Source organism: Talpa europaea (assembly GCF_964194135.1).
Source record: "Talpa europaea genome assembly, chromosome: 12".
Lineage (NCBI taxonomy): Eukaryota > Metazoa > Chordata > Mammalia > Eulipotyphla > Talpidae > Talpa > Talpa europaea.
Window position 1 is genome coordinate 57,635,684 of NC_140079.1, and position 16,617 is coordinate 57,652,300.

A 16,617-nucleotide genomic window follows, 5' to 3' on the forward strand; every position below is an offset into this window, starting at 1 on the left:
CTGCTTCCCGGGGGAGTGGGCTGAGGAGCACTCAGTGTCCAGGGGGCAGGGGCGGCATACAAAAAGTAAGAACCAGTGTGGGGCATCAGGGAACAAAACCATTTTAAGAAATCTGGTTAAAAAGAATACAAAAGTGACTCCACAGAGAGGGAGGAAGAGCTCCAACCCCTCCCTTCTTGTCCCTCTTGTTTTCTTGAATGACAAGAATCACTTTTAAGGATTTGTTTGCTTCATGGTTTGGCTGGTTCTTTTCCTCAGTCTCTCCCTTGGCTCCTCTCCTTCAACTGCATTCATTTTAGAAAGCACCGACTTTACAGATACGAGGCTACTGAGTTGTGGCCTCCCTGTGGGAGTGTGTGTTTGGGTGTGTGTGTGTGTGTGTGCGTGCGTGCGTGCGTGAGTGCGTGTGTGCACGCTTGTGGTGAGTGATTGCATCTGTGCAGTGGCTGTTTCTTTACCTCCTGCTCGCATCAGTCCAAGCCCCGATGTCCCATCAGCTGGGCACTGAAAAGTCTCAAGGGAGCACCCGTTGGCACTAAGGTGAGGGCTTAGATCTTTGCACCTGGGATTCCAGGACCTCCCTGCCCAGCCCCAGAGTAGGCCCCCCATTAGCTACAGAGTTTGCCTGTCTCGTACTCCACCGGGTTTGGTAGCTTGGAGTTAAACGCCCTCAGGGAGGACTGGATCCTGCCCACCTCGTTGTTAGCCAGTTTGAGGCGATGTCGGAGCAAGCAGGAGAAAAGGTCAAGCCGGACTTTGCCAGGTGGAGAAAGCTGGTTTACCCGGTCCCTAAGCTCAATGAGCTGCAAGAGAGCAGAGTCCTGGGAACCTTGAGTGTAGGGATAGTCCAGCTGGAGGATTAAGTCCCGGATGGCATCCGGGTCAAAGGGCAGGCTGTAGCCAAACACCTGCAAGGTGTTGATTTTCATGTAGCCCAAGTTCTTGGAGGGGTCGGTCATCTCCAGGGGCTCATAGTAGATTGTCTCGTTGGAGCTGTCATCCAGGGACTTGATTCGACTCCGCAGGTAAACATGGACTGTCTCAAAGAAGGTCTTCCACCTGTTTCCCAAGGTGATAGTCCAGTTTTGGCACTGGGCTGCAGCATCCACGTTAGTCCTTTCCCAATCAGGGAAGTCACCCTCGTTCACGGGCATGAACCAGCTCTCAGAGTGGCTTCCCCCAAAGGGGTTGACATAGATGGCCATGACAGGCTCCAGGGTGCTGTTCTTGGTGAGGCAGATCTGCAGGGACAAGGCCAGCATCACGTGCACCAGCCCAGGCTTGTATTTGTTGCTCTTGAGGGTGAGCAGCATACGCTTCCTCCAGGAAGGGTCAAACCAGCTGCCCAGACGCATGTCATTGCTGATGAAGATGGAGTGAACCTCGATGCGGCTGTCCCGCTTCTGCAGCAGGTACTTCAGCTCCAGGTCCTGCAGGTCTGTCTCCAGGCCCAGAAAGTTCTCCAGGGACTCCGCCACCTCCGGCCGGCACAAGCCCTGGGCCAGCACGTAGCCTGGGTTGCAGCTCCCACAGCGCGTGCTGTTGTCCGGAGCGCAGTGGGCACAGGCAGGCCCTTCCCCCAAGGCACACGGGATGGGGCCCTGGCAGGAAGACTGGTCATAGGGGCAGGTGCAGCTGTGGCTCTGTTCCAGGAAGGTACCAGGGAAGGTGCTTTCCCCACAGTAGAGGAGGGACTGGACTCGGTTCCACCAGTAGGCCAAGGACCTTTGGGAGGGGAAATAAAAATGAAGCAAGAATCAAAGGAAGATGCACGCTGCCATCTTCCCCGAGGGTAGCAGGGCACTGACTAATAGGCAGGGAAAGTGATGAAGAAGATAAGAGTCCCAAGTTCTCTGCGTGATGGAAACCCCACTGTACCACTTTGGAATGATTGAGTAAAGCCTGGAGCACAGTGTTTGATAGATAGCACCAGAAATATTTGACATCACATTTATACTGGAAGCAGCCAGGCTCATCCCCCCAGTACCACTTCATTCCCTCACTTAAAAGCCTACAGAAGATCTCCAGCATCTTTCATATGTAATCTAGATAAATAGATCTTCTAAATAAGATGCTCTAACAACTGACTCTCCAAATAGCAACGCAACTTCTTTCCCACGTCACAGGCTCTGTGCCGCCAGTGTTCTCTGCTTCTATCAGTTTTCCAAGAGCAGGACTTTTCTGTGATTGACTTTCTCTTAAGATTTAAATGTCAGCTGTTACCTTACCTCCTCAAGGAGGTCTCTCCTGAGTCCCTGTTTCAAGGAACCACTCTGTTGCTCTTTACCAAGTCACCCTGTTTCCATGCAACCCACAGCAATTACCAGCATCTGAAGTGATTGTGTTTATTTATTTGCTTACTTGTTAGTAGATTGCTTCCCTGCAAATGACACGAGAGCAGGGACCATGCATTATTCACATATTCTCAAAAACTAGGATTATTCCTGGTGCATGGTAAGCACTTAATAATTATTTCTTGAGAAGAAATAAATGAACCCCTTTCAAAAGCCCTCGCTGCCCCATCCTCTCCATTCATGCTTCCCTTCTTACCCATGTGTCGGGGAGAGTCAGACATCTAGGCTGCTGTAGGGGGAGCCCCTCCCTTCCCACCCCCTGCAGTTTCCATGTCAGATGCACAGATAATTTCCATTCCTCTCTCATACGAACTGGCCAAAACTTCCTTCTCCAAAGTCATTTCCCTCTCTAGTCTTTGCTTCTACTAGACCATGCCTTTGATTTATTTATGTTCCATGAACATGAATTTAAGTGGCCTTAAGTGGCTGCCACATAGTTATAATTTTCTCATTTTTATGTTTCTGTATATTTATTCAAGCTTTCCCATTAAATATCCCCCACTGCCTAGTAATAGGCCATGCAATATGGATTTGAGAAAAACTTGTGCAATAAAGGAGTAAGCAAGAGGATCAGTGAGGGGACAACTCTACTCTCTCCCCAAGGGCATGGGCCTCAGCTTTATTTCCTCCTGTGACACAGACTAGATCCTGCTTTGAAACAAGCCAGTGTGTGTGTTTCTCATCAGATGCAAATGGGGTATAAGCTTTAACACCCCCCCTTCCTTTCCTAAAAGACTTACTAAAATGGAAATGAGTAAGTGAGAATTAGAGTATTATTAGAATAACATTTGAATCTACTATAACTTCTATAAAAATAGTATTAGTCTCTCTCTCTCTCTTCAGACACAACTCACAATTGAGAAGGATCTTAGTAGGTCAGGATAACAGGAGACTCTCAAAGGCCTGGTGTGGGTCACCAGACCCAGATCTCTCCTGTGGGACTGAGTGTCCCCCCTCACCCAGCCACCTTTGTGGGTTGGGGGGCAGTGCTGGGCTCTGGGTCTGGGTCTGGGGTGCTCACCTCTCCTTGGGCAGGCGGAAGCGAGGCTGCCGATGGCAACGCTTGCAGAGGTTGAAGAGCCGGCGGACGATCCGATGGGTCTTCTTGAATAGCACTTTCAAACTGGCCCCCAGCTGCTGGTAGCGATGCTGGAGGTTGCTGTCCATGGCCCAGAACTGGGAGACGGCCGTGGAGTTCAAGAACCTGTCATCCGGCAGCCTCTTCAGCAGGGTCTGGAACTCCTCTGTGGGCGAGGACACAGGGCTGAGGTGACTGGGAGCTAGGTGGAACCTGGAAGGGACAAGGGGTGGCTCCCCAGCTCCAGCGGCCCCTTAGAGTCACTGCACAAGGAGGGAGGCTTCACATTCACTTTCCCAGGTCTTTTTATTTCTCACCAGTTGTATTGAGAATCAAAGTGTGGCTTTAGGATTCTTTACCATTCTTCTGATTCATTAATATGCTTCTAAATTTCACAACAGCTCTGTTACTACCCTAGGGGCTGGAGGTCCTGCTATTGTCAATGACTTTGGAATGCATTTCTGTTAGGGGAGGTATGGTGCTCCCCACCCCGACTTACATGCAGCAGCCTGGGTCTAGCTGTTGGGAACCAGGGCTACAGCTGAGGGGTTAGGTAACATGGGAGGCAGATGAACCTGGGGCTCTTGCTTTCCTGACTGACTTGTGTGCAGGGAATTGAGTAATCTTGGAAAGAGACACAAGGAGGAGAGACGTAGAGACACTTGACAGAGACACGTGGGTGAGAGACATGTGGGGAGGCTGACAGTGGCAGCCGTTATCTTGATTTATATTTTGATTTTTCTTCTTTTGTCCCAGACTTAGCTTACCTGGCCCCTTGCAACAATTTCTTGTGTTTCTCTGCCTGAAGTTGCCTTAGGCTTATAGCAAGGAGTGCCCCTTCAGACTGACCCTGTTTGTATGGACATTTGTCCATGAGATGGGTAATTTGGGGTGTTTTATTGGGAAACTATTAATAGTAATAGCCTCTGTTCCCTCCCTATGCACACAGTTCTATTAAAGAGCTATCACATTAAGAGTCTGCTTTGCCTTTGTGTGCACAGATGGCCAGATCCCTTTAGAGTGTGCAAGTTTGGGGACCCAGGGAGCCTATCAGTCACATGCTCACATGTCTTTTCCCCTTTATATTTCCTTGTAAGTCATTCACAATTTGTCTCAGGTCAGTCTTCTTCAATTAAACCTCAGCACTCCTGTGGCAGCTGAGAGGTACTCACGAAGAAGAGAATGAATGTACACCACCTGCCAATGTGGGTGCAAAGCTCAGAGTTCCTGGCTCAGAAATTTTAGAAATCTTTCAGCCCACCAGCCAGCCTCACCACTGCACATCCTTCTTTCTGACTCTAGGATACCCTTCCTCCCTTTCAAGCTTCAGTTCTTGGCCAGATACCCCATTTTTTTTATCATTGACCTGCAAGCTGCGTGCTTTCTGATTCTCAGCTCCTACTGCAAGTCTGAGTTCCCAGAGCATCCTGGGTGCAACATGTTTTCTGAATCCATGCCCAGATGTCCATCCAAAGCTCTGCTTTTAATTGGAACTTGCGGCACCTCATCTCCTGGTGAGGATCCAGAAAGCCCTTATTTACTCATTAGCAGTAACTCATGGTAGTGAAATCCCAAAATCATTCCCCACATACTTAGAAGTTACAGAGCACACACCATCACCATTAGCCGGAGCAGCTCAAGTTGAGGGACCAGAATGTGATATTCTTCTTATCTACTATATGTCATATCTAGGACTTGAAAAGGCAATGCCTGGGGTCTCAGCTCATTCTATTTTTTCAAGTACCCGCTCCTTTATCTCTCCAGAAGGTTGAGGAATCTTACCTAGTAATGGCATTAATAACTAACATGCACACAGCTCTTTATAAAACATTTAAGCATATAACAGGGCATAGAGAATAACAGGATAATCTTCCATGTGACCATCACGTAGCTTTTGCCATTTTGCCCTATTGGCTTCAGATTATTTCTAAGAAATAAGGTAAAAAATATATATACTTGAAGTCCCCAAATTTTCCTCCTCTGCATCTAGGTATACCCATTCTCTCAGATGTTTTATCATTATCACATATTTCTAAATGTTTTCCACACATATATTTATTACAAATAAAATAGTATGTATGGGCTAGCATATTTTAATACCATATAAACATCAAATATACATTATATTTGATAAATTATAGCACTACATAAAATAATATGTAGATGTTTATAATACATAACCTTTTCATTTGTTTTGTTTTATCTAATATATCCATGTGCTATCATTCATTTAGTATTGAAATGTATAAATATACCATGTAGATTTCTTTATACATGAAATTTTATCTACATTATCCCATATGAACCCTCCATCCTCCTCATATTATCACTTTCCATTTTTTACAAATGAGGGAACAAAGCTGTGTGGCAATCCCAACGGCACAAAGCTGGTAACAATACCTTAGTCAATTCGGGCCACTATAACAAAATACCATAGACTGGGTGTCTTCTAAAGAACAGAAGTTTATTTCTAACATTACTGGAGGCCGGAAGTCCAAAATCAGGATGCCAGCAGGGTCCAGTTCTGGGGAAAGCCTCTTCTAGGTTGCAGGTGGCCAATTGCTCCCTATGTCCTCAGGCAGTAGAAGCAATGAGGGAGCTCTGTGGGGTCCCTTTAATAAAGGCACTAATCCCATTCATGCAGGCTCTTCCCTCAGGACCCAATCACCTCTTAAAGACCCTACTTCCTTATACCAACACCTTCGCCATTCATTTTCTATACATGAATTTTAGGGACACAACCTTCAAACTATAACACAGAGCAAGGCTCCAAAACCAAATCCTCTGAATCTAGGTCCCAAGATAACATTGATATTAGTTATATCAGCAATAAGCAATAACTAGCATGTGCTGGATGCCTCCTGAAACTATTCTACATACTATTCATTCAACCAATATTTCTTTTGCACCTCATAGGTGGCATTGTTCTTGGCTCTTTGGAATCTGAAGCAAATCAGGCAGACCAGTCTATGGGCCCGATTGCATGTACATTACCTTAAAACACATCCTCATTTGCATAGTATGCAAAGGAACAATTTAAGACTTCCTGTGGTGACATAACTGCTTGAGGTCAGAAACAGCAAGTGGCTGAGCTGGGGTCTGAGCTGAGTTCTCCATGTCCTTGCCGTGCACCTCATGGCCACCTCCCATTGACAGGGACTTCCAGTTGCTCACCTGACTCCTCAAACTGCCGGTTATGAGTAGCCCAGGAGTCCTGGATCTGCAGCAGGCTGTCCTCCATGGCCTGGATGTCGGCGTCGGGACAGTTGCATTCTGGGAAGGAGGGGCTGCACTTGCACCAACAGTCCTTCTCTTTGCAGATAAGCTCGCCCTCAGAGCTGCATGTGATGTAGCTGAGGGCCGCGGCCACAAAGCGTTCCCGCAGGTACTCGGGCAGCAGCACCTGCAGGCCTAGGGAAAGGATGAACCAGGGAATTGCTGGATGGAACCAGCAGAGACTCAGTTTCCCACACCCAAGGCTGCAGGAGCCCCAGCTGGGGTTCTGCTGACTTGTACAACCTGAGCCCAAGAATGGTCACCCTGGGGCCTGATCCTGCTGAGCTAGTTGGGAGAGAGGGTTACCGCTGCCCTGGTGACAGATGGGGGAGGATCTGAAAATGCAGATGAGGAACATCAAAGCCCAAGGCTTAGTGGAACCCTCACATCAGCCAAATTGAGAGCGTGCATATCATCTGAACAGGCTTATTGGCTACACATCAGCATTTCTAGGATAGAAACGGAAAGATGTTTCAGATAAAAGAGCTTACAGCCCTCACATGGGAGGGATCAGGGCTCGGTGGACTTTTTGCTCTCCCTGCCATAGCTTTCCTATTCCTAGCTTCATTGAGATTAGCAGCACGCATCCCAGGGTGTTACTGAACGCTGACCCTCCTGGGCCCACTCAGCCCTGATGACCCAGGAGGTTTCCCTGTTTGGAGAGAGAGACATGTATTGTGGGTATGTACTGGCCAGGCACTGCACCACGTACTTTCCATATGTGATCACAAGAAACATGTGTGTTCATATTGAGGTTCTTACAGGTGACAAAATCCAAGCCTAGTAACCACAGTGATCTGCCCAAGTCACAGTACTGGTAAAATCGACTTGGTGTCATACCCTACCTTTGTCCCATCAAGTCACATCACATAACTGGGACTAGATGCCCCATCTCAATATGATACAACTCTTAAGGAGATTTGACAGTAGAATGGTGCTAGACCCTCCCAGATCAGTCAGGCCTGGCTAGACCTGAATGGCTTTGAGCTTTTTGTAATTAGCTTTCTCTGATCTTGGATATAATCCACTAAATTGCTCCAAGCTTCAGTTTCCCTACCCATCTGTGGTAGATATTTGTTCACCAGTTGCAGAATACATTCTTCATTGGCTTCCAGCCACACAGGGTGGCTACTGAAAACATATCAAAAGATGAAAGACAGGCATGACTTTGGATGCAGCCTTTGGATGCAACCAGTGGTCCCAAGGTCAGAGCTGTAGGAGGCTCCCCCAGAAGGGACACTGTGAGACCCTGTGCCAGGAGAGTGAGGGACTTGAGGACTTCTGCATATGAAAGCTCTCCTTTCCTCAAATGTCTGCCTGCTCTTTATTTTCACAACCTTGACCTTGTCCTTAACTAGAAATCAGAGAACCCAATGCATGTATCCCAGTCTCAGCAGACCTCAAAATACAACTTAGGATTGCAGCAGCAGTGGACACTTGCTCTTCTTTGAGGCCACCTCCTATTCTGAACTCCTAATTTTCCCTTTCTTGATATTGTGCCCACAGTGCCAGTCCTCGCCACACACCCTGTCCACATGCTTGCTTTCAACACACATCCCGCTCCAAACTCTTTCCTTTCACCTCCCCTGTACCTCCCTCCTCCTCACCATAACATTTCCCATTGCTATAAAATAAGTGCCCTGAGCAACGTCTGCATGAGTGATGGGCTATAAAATTAAATGGCATAAACTATTCCAAATGAACCACCAGACATTGTGAACTTCACTCATCACTAATTTCCAGACACAACCCCAGCCCATGCAGGGACACAGAAGAGGGATGCTAATTGCATTAGGTGGCTCTAAATAAAGGATTCTTACTCCTCTTTATTTTATATTCCTTGATTCGTAAAGCATTAATGGGTTGCATCTTGCTCAGGTTGCCTGGAATTTGTAATCATAGATCCTGTGTGAGGGCTATTGATTTTATAATACAGAGACAATAATATCTTAAGCAGAGTCTGAATCAGTTAGGCCTTAAGAAAAATGCATTTTTCCCACTGCCAAACGGTCCTGTCTGAACCAGTTTGCTTACCCCTGCCCTCAGGATGCTTAGGGGACAGAGCAGAAGGTGAGTGTCTCCCCTTATCTCTCAGGCTCCAGAGCTAATGTGACTCCCTTTCTACTTGCCTACTCTCCCATTTTGGCTTGTTCTGTCTCCAACTGAGGTTCCCGTTCCTCTCAAAGTCTTCCCCTGCTTTGGAATCTTCCATGGAAGGTCACAGACTCATAATCAAAAGCAGAGACTACTCTCAGAGTAACCAGTGGTCCCATGTTTACTTTTAGTTCAGCTAGGAGAGGAGAGCTCCAAATGGCTCTGCAAAATCCATGTGTCCCCTAGTATTTTCTTAAGAGAAAGCAGAGACTTGTTGGAGCAACAAAGGAGATCTTCAAGCTAGATCAAGGCTCCAGGGATAGCTGCACTTGCTGTTTGTAGGAAAGGGTCTGCAGTTCCTGGAAAGACTGTAAGGTGGGATGATTTGGTGGTGTGAGCAATGGATTTTGGGTGGAAGGCAAACCATGTCAGAAGTGTTCTCCAAAGAATGATAGAAAGCTGTGACGTGCATAGCCCAGAACTCTAGATAGTTCTTGTCTTAAGAAGGGGCAGGTATTGGGGCCTCCCCTGATGGCGCAGGCGGTTGAATGCTGTGCTGTGAAGCTGTCCGCAGCCTCTGCAGCGCTGGTTTGATCCCGGCCGGCTGGCAAGGGTCCCATATGTTGCAATAGACCTCTCCTGTCTCGCCCTCTGCTCCCCTCAGCAGTGTATTTCGTCAGTCTGCCTGTTCTGCTCCCCACTCTGTCTCTGGTGAATCCTCTCATCCTCCCACACACCTGACCTGTACCCCAGTTCTTGTATAAATAAATAAATAAATCTTTGAAAAAAAAAGAAGGGGCAGGTAGGACTTTGACTTCCTCCTAGATGACCCAAGTTTTTCACCAGAAGTGAAAAGTGTGAATAGCATCACCAGGCAACTTACCAAGTAACTGCACTTTGTTCTCCGGACTCTGCACCAGGACAGAGCTGACCGAGTCCAGGTTGTCGTAGTTGCTGCAGCCCAGTGGGCCTGTCCTGGTTTCTGTGACCTAGAAAGAGAGGGCAGGGTGTAGTTTAGACAGTAAGCAGGGACTCTCCTCCAGTCACCCAATCTCAGGCTCTGTGTCCTAACCTTGACCAGCCAAAGGAACAACATTTCTCCCCTCCGTTGTGAGCATGAAGCCACTTTTCTTCCTTGTCTCAGGATAGTATCACTGATATGTGGGTGGCCGCAGGCACACGTGAGTGGGAGTCTTTAAGAGGCCACCAAGCGGAATGTGCTTCTGGGATGAGAAAATTCAACATGGAGGAGGCTGGACCTTGATTCTGGAGTCTCCCTTCTCTCCCAGACAAGACAGAGGCCAGGTTTGGACACTGTCAGCCTGCTGGTGACCCCAGCTGCACCCACTTGCTGTGGTGCCCACAGGCATCAGGGATCCCAGACATAAAAAGCACTTGAGATATATGAATTATGAGTATTATTATTAGTATTAAACATTTAAGTCCCACCTCAGCACTGAGACATCCTTAGAGGAAATCAGCCATGGGCTTCCTGCATATTTTAATGAGTACATTAAATATTCATAAGCTCTTATAGCCATGTAATATTCCAAAACACCATCGAGTCATTTTAAAATATTATAAAGTTGGCCTATCAGTTTTTCCCTGATGTTTAAAGTATAAGATGAAAAATGGGAAGCTTTAAATGCACTGAAATAATTATGTAATAAGAATGATGGGGACCTGAGGCTCTTTCTTCTCAGGATCTCTGAAGGCTTTGCCAACAATCAATCAACCAATCAAGGAATATTTATTGAGCAGCCACTATTCATGTCCTTACAATTCATCAAACATTCATAGAGTGCCTTCCTGGAGTTTCTTCAAGGAAGTCTGCTTCTACCTCAGCCTCAAGTCTTCCTTCCGGACACCACTGTTCTGGAGCAGGCATGCAGATCCCACCCTCTTCTGCTAGGGTTCAATTCATATCTGGTTTCTGTCCACACTAACGGCTCCCTAAGTTCATATTTACTTTGCTTGGTTTGTTCTCAACAGCAATTAACAGTGTGTGGCCTATAGTAGGTACTCAATAAGGAAGAGAATGTATGAGATACGCTGCGCACCGTGTGCTCCCAGAGATGACAACTCTTGTGGAAGGTGGGGACTGAACTTCCCAGCCAGGCAAAAGCAATATGTCAGCGAGCACAAGAGAAGACTGCTCCACACCAAGGCAAAGCAAGGGAAGAAGTAGCAGAGGAGACACTGACTGAGTAGGAAGTAGACACGAAGAGAAGGGAGGTAAAGGCACTTTGGGGAAAAGAAGGGGCAGTCTGGTGTGCAACATGCAGGTTCAAAAGTGTGTAACTTGGGAGTCTAGCAGTTACCATGGTAATACCAAAGTGTAAGTGGCATTGTTAAGGGCAATTTACTAAACTTAGACTTAGAAAACACACATGGAACACAGTAACCAAGTGAAAGGTGATGTGATGACTGAAAGTACAATAGGGAGAGAGAGGTACAGAACTATAGAGATCCTCGTAGCTTACCGTAGTCCCAGAGGACTTCCTGGAGGCAGTGACCATAAATTTGTCTTGAATGATGAGTAGCAGTGGGAGGAAAGGAGTAGGGAGATGGAAGAAAGATAGATAACAACAGACAAAGTCCACGGGGCAACCAGTGACAGACATGGTACATGAGAAACAGCAAGACCTACCCTGAATGAATCATGTGACCAAGATTGTGCAGAGGCAGGTACAACCTTTTTATACTTCTCCACACCCTTCCTCCACAATAATCCCCCTTAACCTTCCCAGTAACTCTCTGAGATGAGTCTCACAACTATCATCCTCCCAAGGAGGATACCAAAGTTCAGAAAATTACAGTTTCCAAGATCCCAGGGCTAGAATCTAAATAGGGTGTTCACTTTGAGATCTGATTCCAATTCAATGCCCCTGTTGTCTCCTCTGAGGGCATATCAAGGAACTGCAGAAAATAAAGTGATCTGAACCCCTTTAGATGGCATTGCCTATAAAAACAAGTATAAACAGACAATGCATCCAGCATATTTAAGTGATCTGCCTTCTCAGAATGTGAACATCAGATGAAGTATTTTGTATGAAGCTTGGCTAGTATTACCCTTACATTACAGAGTAGGGAACCAAAACCAGATAGATTAAATGATTTTCAGGTCACCTGCAGGGCTCAGAATCATTCCATTTATTCATTCTTTGATTTTATTCATTTAAGAATATTCAAGGAACATCCAGAACTCACAGTGGGTCACTGCCTTAAGGAGTTTACAGAAAAGTAGAAACGTGTTTTCAGGATCTGTGTCCAAGCTATTACACAAGGGCCTGCCTCTTGCCACAGGTGGGTACTAGGTGCTGAAAAATGTCTCTCTCCTGAGTGAGAAGGTGATTGGCTAACTGTCAGACTGCAGAGCCATCTGTATTTCAAAGTATTCTTTATATAGTGTAAAAACTCCTCATTTGAGTCATGGGCAAGGATGAACCCAGATATTCTGGGTACATATGCCCCTCTTGAAGTAGGGTTGGCTGAAAGGCAGGATGGGAAGGTGGGTATAGTATTTGGGAGGACTGGACATAGTGCATAAGTCCCTGAGTTCTCACAGGCTTTTTCATCCACTCACCTTTGAGTTGGTCACTCACAAGCATTGCACTAATGGCAGGGAGGGAGCTATAAACCTTCAGTCAGGGTAGAATTTCTCCCAAGGAGGAGGGCATGTCAGAGAAAGCCTACTTCTCTCCGTTGTCCTACCGCTTTCTTTATCTACCCAATACCAATCTATCTGCTTCCTACCACCATCACCATCTTGATCAGCATCCTGGGGTGGACTCCTTGCTATTTTCTGACCTTCACTTTGCTCTTTTCAAAGGTCAGTTCCACAATAGGACAGTCAGGTAGGTGAAAGGGTGTGAATAGCTTCACTTTGTTAACTGCACTGCCAGAATGGAAATTAGCAAGACACAAACACCACACTCTCCAAGCCCACTTCCTGTTGGAGCCTGATCTCTGAGTGTGAGGAAGTATGCTCTGGGGCCACTAGATTCCAAAGTCACTGCTCTTTCCAAGGCAATTCAGACTGAGCCCCCTGTGTCCTCCTCAGAGAAGCAAGGGGCTGGGAAGGTCCCCTTAAAGGCATTGCCTGAGCATTGGCTTGACAAGCAGGAGGGTCTGAATTCCCTCCCCCCAGTAAGGAAAGTTCCTAGTCTTCAAGAGGATTGGTCCAGAGAACACTGTGACTTTTTCTTTCAGCAGATGATAAAGAAGGCCCAGAGAGGTAACAGAAAGTGCAGTTCACTCAGGCGCACATGTTCAAAGAACCTCTCAGATAAGCTTTCAGAAAGGGAAAATAATTGTGTGCTAATTGGTCTGTTGACAGAGACCGGCCTGCCTTCAGAAAGCCCTGATGGTCTGAGGTTCATTAGCACATCCAATTTTCCATAAATACCAGTTTGAACAAACCTCATTCCAGAGAGCCTGCTCTCCTCCCTCTGCCCTTCACTTCCCCTGCTGCTCTTGTCCTACCTAGGGGGACACCTGCGAAGCTAAGAGCGAGTAAAATGGGCTTCTAATTGAGAGCGATCGGGCTGCCCGAGAGAGCACAGCTGACAGTGTGTGTGTGTGGAAATGAGCTGCAAATGGAATCCCAGGCTGCTGCGGTGAGGAGTTCGGAGAAATCATTTTACGGATACTTCATTGAGAACCATTCCCCGTTGCCATCTGGAGGCCCACCTGAACTTTTGTGTGGGCTCTTTTCCGTCAATTCACGAGCATCTCAACCCATCTCCACCAAATCCTTCCTCAGCCTGTGATTAAATGGAGGGTGAACTACAACTATGATGCAGGTCCCCTCCCCCGGTACAGCCCTGGTCCCTACTAGGGAATTATAGACAGGATGTGGGCGTATTCGGCCTCTACAGTTTGCAGTGTTTCCATGAGAACTCTGTCATTTGGTGTCACCCCAACCCTGTGATAGAGTGAAGGGTGATTTTCACAGTATTTGTCTCTCAGTGGGTAGGACAGGTGAGCACTGACTAATCAGGGGAGATGCCAGTCATAGTGCCAAGTTGGGGTTCTGGGTGTCTCCCTGGGTGCATGAGCCTTTGGTTACTCTGAAGGGGTGATCTGGGGGTTCCAGGGATAAAGATGACTGGGGTGGCACATAGTTGGGGTGATGAGTGTGTACCAAATGGCATGGAGGTGTTAATATTTTAATAACTGATGTAGCCAGATAGCATTATGTAGAACTTAGGTGCAAGTGAGTTGTCTGGTTAGTGACTTCATGTCAGGGAGTTCAATGATTTCTCAAGGTCATAGAAATAATAAGCATCGATCCAAGTCTTCTCACTTGAATAAGTATACTTTCCACTCAACCATATTGTCGGCCTTCACCTACCAGATATTTTATGGAGTGTCTCACCCTATGCATACACTGTGAAGGGCCCTGGATCTCATCCTGAGGGTCCCTGCTGCCCTACGACTCCTGTCTTGGTGGGCATAGCAGGGAGAATGCTCATGTGAACTGCTGCAATTTAATGTGACAAGTCCTTTAATGTGACAATCCTTTAATACAGGTTCGTGCTGATCAAGGTGAACACTGCCACAAAGGGGGGTGTTCAGTGGCATCACAGAGAAATGTGTCAGATAAACGAAAGGGGGAGAGCACTTCATTCTCCATGATAGTGAAAAGGAATTGCTAAGAAAGGGCAAAAAGTAAGAATCTGCTTGCTTGAGAATAAGAAACAGCAGACATGCTTGAGATTTTTCACTCACCAGGGCTGAGCAGGTGAGCAGAGTGCCTCACCCTCAGTCAGCTGCATCCAGAGGAGTAACAGTGCTCGAAGCCAGCACAACCACAACTGAGGCATGTTTGGTCTAGGGAAGGATGAGGCAGGAGCTGGAGCAGCAGCATGAGAGAGCTGGTTGGCCAGGACATGATGCAGGGTGCCTGGTGCCTATCAGCCCCCGTTGTAAGAGTGCTAAAACAGGGAGATGGTCTCTGATGACAGAGACAGATTGGGTGGGTCCACCCCATGAAATAATCAGCCCTATGATATGGGATGCTGATACCTGCCTTTGCTCCTTAGTCTAGCACTGTGTCCTTGGGCAGGTCACAATGTATTCCTCACTTAGTTGTGTGGAAATGAGGATTTGGAAGGTTGGAGGGTGGGGGAACATTAGATGAGCTTTTTTCTGATGGATCTCTGAATTCTATCCCATGGTAAGAACCCACTTACTCCTCAACAGAGAAAACTCCAGGTCAGTCCAATGAAGCTGAAGAATCCTCTCACATTGCATAAGTGGCTGGGAGACAAAGAGTATGGTCTCCTTTTGAGGAAAGTGCAATCCCTCTAGTTCTGGAAAGTGCATCCACTGGCAATATAACGGATGTGGTTTGGGGTGTCTTCCCACCTCTCACTCCATCACCCGTAGACTTTGCTAAAGAGGTGGATCCAGTAAGCCAGGGCAGACCCTTGCAACCCTCACTCTGTATTGGAATAAGGTGGCCACTGAATCAGGTTCTTTCTCCAGGGAGTTTAAAAGAAAATAATGCTGAGGGACTCCCTGGTGGCACAAGGGGTTAAGACGCAACCTATGAGGCAATCCACAGCCACTGCAGCATGATTTCGATTCCCGGCCGGCCAGGGAGAAACCCACATGGTGAGACAGACCTCTCCTGTCTCGCCCGCTGCTCCCCTCAGCAGTGTACTTTGGTCAGTCTGCCTGTTCTGTTCCCTGCTCTGTCTCTGGTGAATCCTCTCACCATTCACATCTCTGGTCTGTACCCCAATTCTTGTATAAAAATAAATAAATCTTTAAACAAAAAAAATGATGCTGAGATAAAAAATTAAAGGATGATTATAGACACAAATTTCAATGTACCTAGTTATCAAGTACCTCTCCTGTGTGCCAGGAACTGAGGATGCTACAATGAACAAGAGAGCTGTCCCTGACCTGATGCCATTGACCAAGAGCTAAAAGGGAAAGATAAAGTTCAGTCAGGGCCAGAGTCAGCTCCAGAGCAGGGCAAAGCTATACTGCTGAGGTCACGCTGAGGTCACTGGTGTAGTCACTGGTATACAGAAAAGTCTGGAGCAAACAGAGGAAAGAACTTGAACAAAAGAAGCAGGAAGATGAAGTGGGAAAAGATGGGGAAAGTAGATACATGTGCTCCAATATGAAACAATGTGACCCGAGTATGTTACTGTCCTTTTCTGGGTCCTATGTGTCCAGACTGGATTTAGTGTCTTGTCTTTGGAGAGCTGTGAGGTTCTTCACTAGAGTCTTCTTAATAAGCCATTTTATACTCAAGCTACCTCGAGTAGATTTCTGATTTCTTCTAAATGTGCTTATATGCACTTGCATACACACTGAGAAGAGTCTAGCCCATGTGTAAAATATTATATCAGTGATTCATTCGTTCATTCAACAAACCTTTATTCATTACCCATAATGTCGTGAGCTCTATAACCTTACCCAGAATCAAAGATGAACAAGACCTAGTTTCTTCCACAAGGACCCCATCATCTCAGAGATTTTCTTATTAGCAAGCAAGTATTGTTCAAGTAAGTCTTGTGAAAGAGGCATGTATTTGAAACACTGAAGAAGGACACTGAACTGACTTGGGAGTGAGGAATGGTTTCAGATAGCTACCTTTTGAAGCTGAGCAAAGAAGGGTAAGGAAGAGCCATGTAGGTGAAGAGGCAAGCATGGCAAGAGGAAGGTACATGTGAATAGAGGCTAGTGGTTACACATGACTGGGTTACACAGTATAAGTGTAAGTGAAGGCTGAGGGAGGGTGGGAAAAGGTTGGAGAAGATTGTAAAAGGACTGTTTGGAGATGAAACTAAAAAA

At 46.7% G+C, this 16,617-nt stretch overlaps 1 protein-coding gene across 1 annotated transcript in view; it reads right to left on the bottom strand.

The window, feature by feature from the left end:
• Window positions 1–608: 608 nt before the first annotated feature.
• The window catches only part of BRINP2 (BMP/retinoic acid inducible neural specific 2), a gene marked incomplete at both ends in the record, with an annotated part of 52,873 nt that continues 36,864 nt past the window's right edge, over window positions 609–16,617 (bottom strand). Inside the window, 4 exons of the mRNA XM_084250605.1 lie at window positions 609–1,725; window positions 3,376–3,598; window positions 6,607–6,843; window positions 9,686–9,791. Of these exons, the coding sequence (XP_084106731.1) occupies window positions 609–1,725; window positions 3,376–3,598; window positions 6,607–6,843; window positions 9,686–9,791 (1,683 nt within the window). The remainder of the gene's footprint in view (window positions 1,726–3,375; window positions 3,599–6,606; window positions 6,844–9,685; window positions 9,792–16,617) is intronic.